The sequence below is a fragment of the Cryptomeria japonica genome, chromosome 5, assembly GCF_030272615.1.
Source record: "Cryptomeria japonica chromosome 5, Sugi_1.0, whole genome shotgun sequence".
NCBI lineage: Eukaryota > Viridiplantae > Streptophyta > Pinopsida > Cupressales > Cupressaceae > Cryptomeria > Cryptomeria japonica.
The window spans coordinates 550,156,180-550,157,379 of NC_081409.1; the positions used below are offsets into that span (position 1 = coordinate 550,156,180).

General features: G+C 34.5%; 1 protein-coding gene across 1 annotated transcript; it reads right to left on the reverse strand.

The window, feature by feature from the left end:
* Positions 1-362: 362 nt before the first annotated feature.
* Positions 363-866, reverse strand: LOC131875965 (SKP1-like protein 11). Its single transcript, XM_059220711.1, has one exon. The coding sequence runs from the start codon at positions 864-866 to the stop codon at positions 363-365; it is 504 nt and encodes a 167-aa protein (XP_059076694.1).
* Between the last annotated feature and the right edge of the window lie 334 nt (positions 867-1,200).

Genomic DNA, 1,200 nt, shown 5'->3' on the forward strand with positions numbered 1-1,200 from the left:
AACACATATATAAAGTTTCCAATAAAAGATGATTTAAGATATATATAGACCATAAATTTTCATTACCAGGTAATATAAAAACACATTGAGCGGATGGAGCAAGATATGGCTCTCAAATGCTCCCTCTCTTTGCCATTTTTCTTCCCTCTGGCATTTCTCCCAGCTTGCAGGTTTCATAAATCTTCCTCAATAAGGATATCGTCTGATGGAGATTAAACATGTTTTAAGAAAAAATTATTGTTTAAAATAGTATTACAAAAGATTCCCCAGAATTAGTGGGTAGAAGATTATATAAATTTGGAACACGATCAAGTGAGATGGGAATGAATAAATGTCGGTTCTAACACTCTTCACTAATAAAATTATGCGTGTGCCCAGTCCGTCTCTCTCATGATTGCCTCCTGTTGCTCCTCACTCAAATTATTCTCTCTCTCAAACAACTCGCGCATTTCTTCCACATTTTTCTGTTTCAGAAAATCTGCAGCAGCCTTGCATAACAAATCGAATAGATCTATTATTTCAAGAAAATTCGCTGTCAAAAGAATTTGCAAGAAGGTCGCCTGATTTTTATCTGCAGAAAGAGCTTTTTCAACGAATTGTGTATCCCATATGTTCACATCCTCTTCTGATATAGTGTTGGATTTTGCATGAGCATGGAATTTACAGTAGTCAAATACCATCTCCAGCACTTTGCTACTATTGATGTTATCACAAGGAATAGGAAACGTTAGAGGTTCCATTCCTGTTTTTCTGTCTATAAAATTCTTTACGACCACTGATTCCATTGCAGCCATTTTCTCCAGTTCGAAATCTTCATACACTTCTTCATCTCTGAACACCCTGAATGTCACTGTATTTGCCGCCATTTTATTCTCCACAAAATTAAATACTTCTTTTGCAATAATATGCACGACCGAACGGGGATGTAGTTAATGGTTAAAAGAGTGTTGAAAGAGTAGAATTTGGATAGAAAGTCTAAACTGTATAGTGATTTGAATATCGAACATCTGGTTTCTAATTTATACCATTCCATGTCTCTATTTCAATGGGTGCGACTTTCACGTTAATTTTGTTGCTGGAATTGATCAATACTAATTTGAAATTTAACTTGCACATCAATAGATTTGACGTATGGTATTTATGTGATCTTTTGATATATGTGTATTTTAATAGCGGTATATAGAGTTATTCTGATTTACT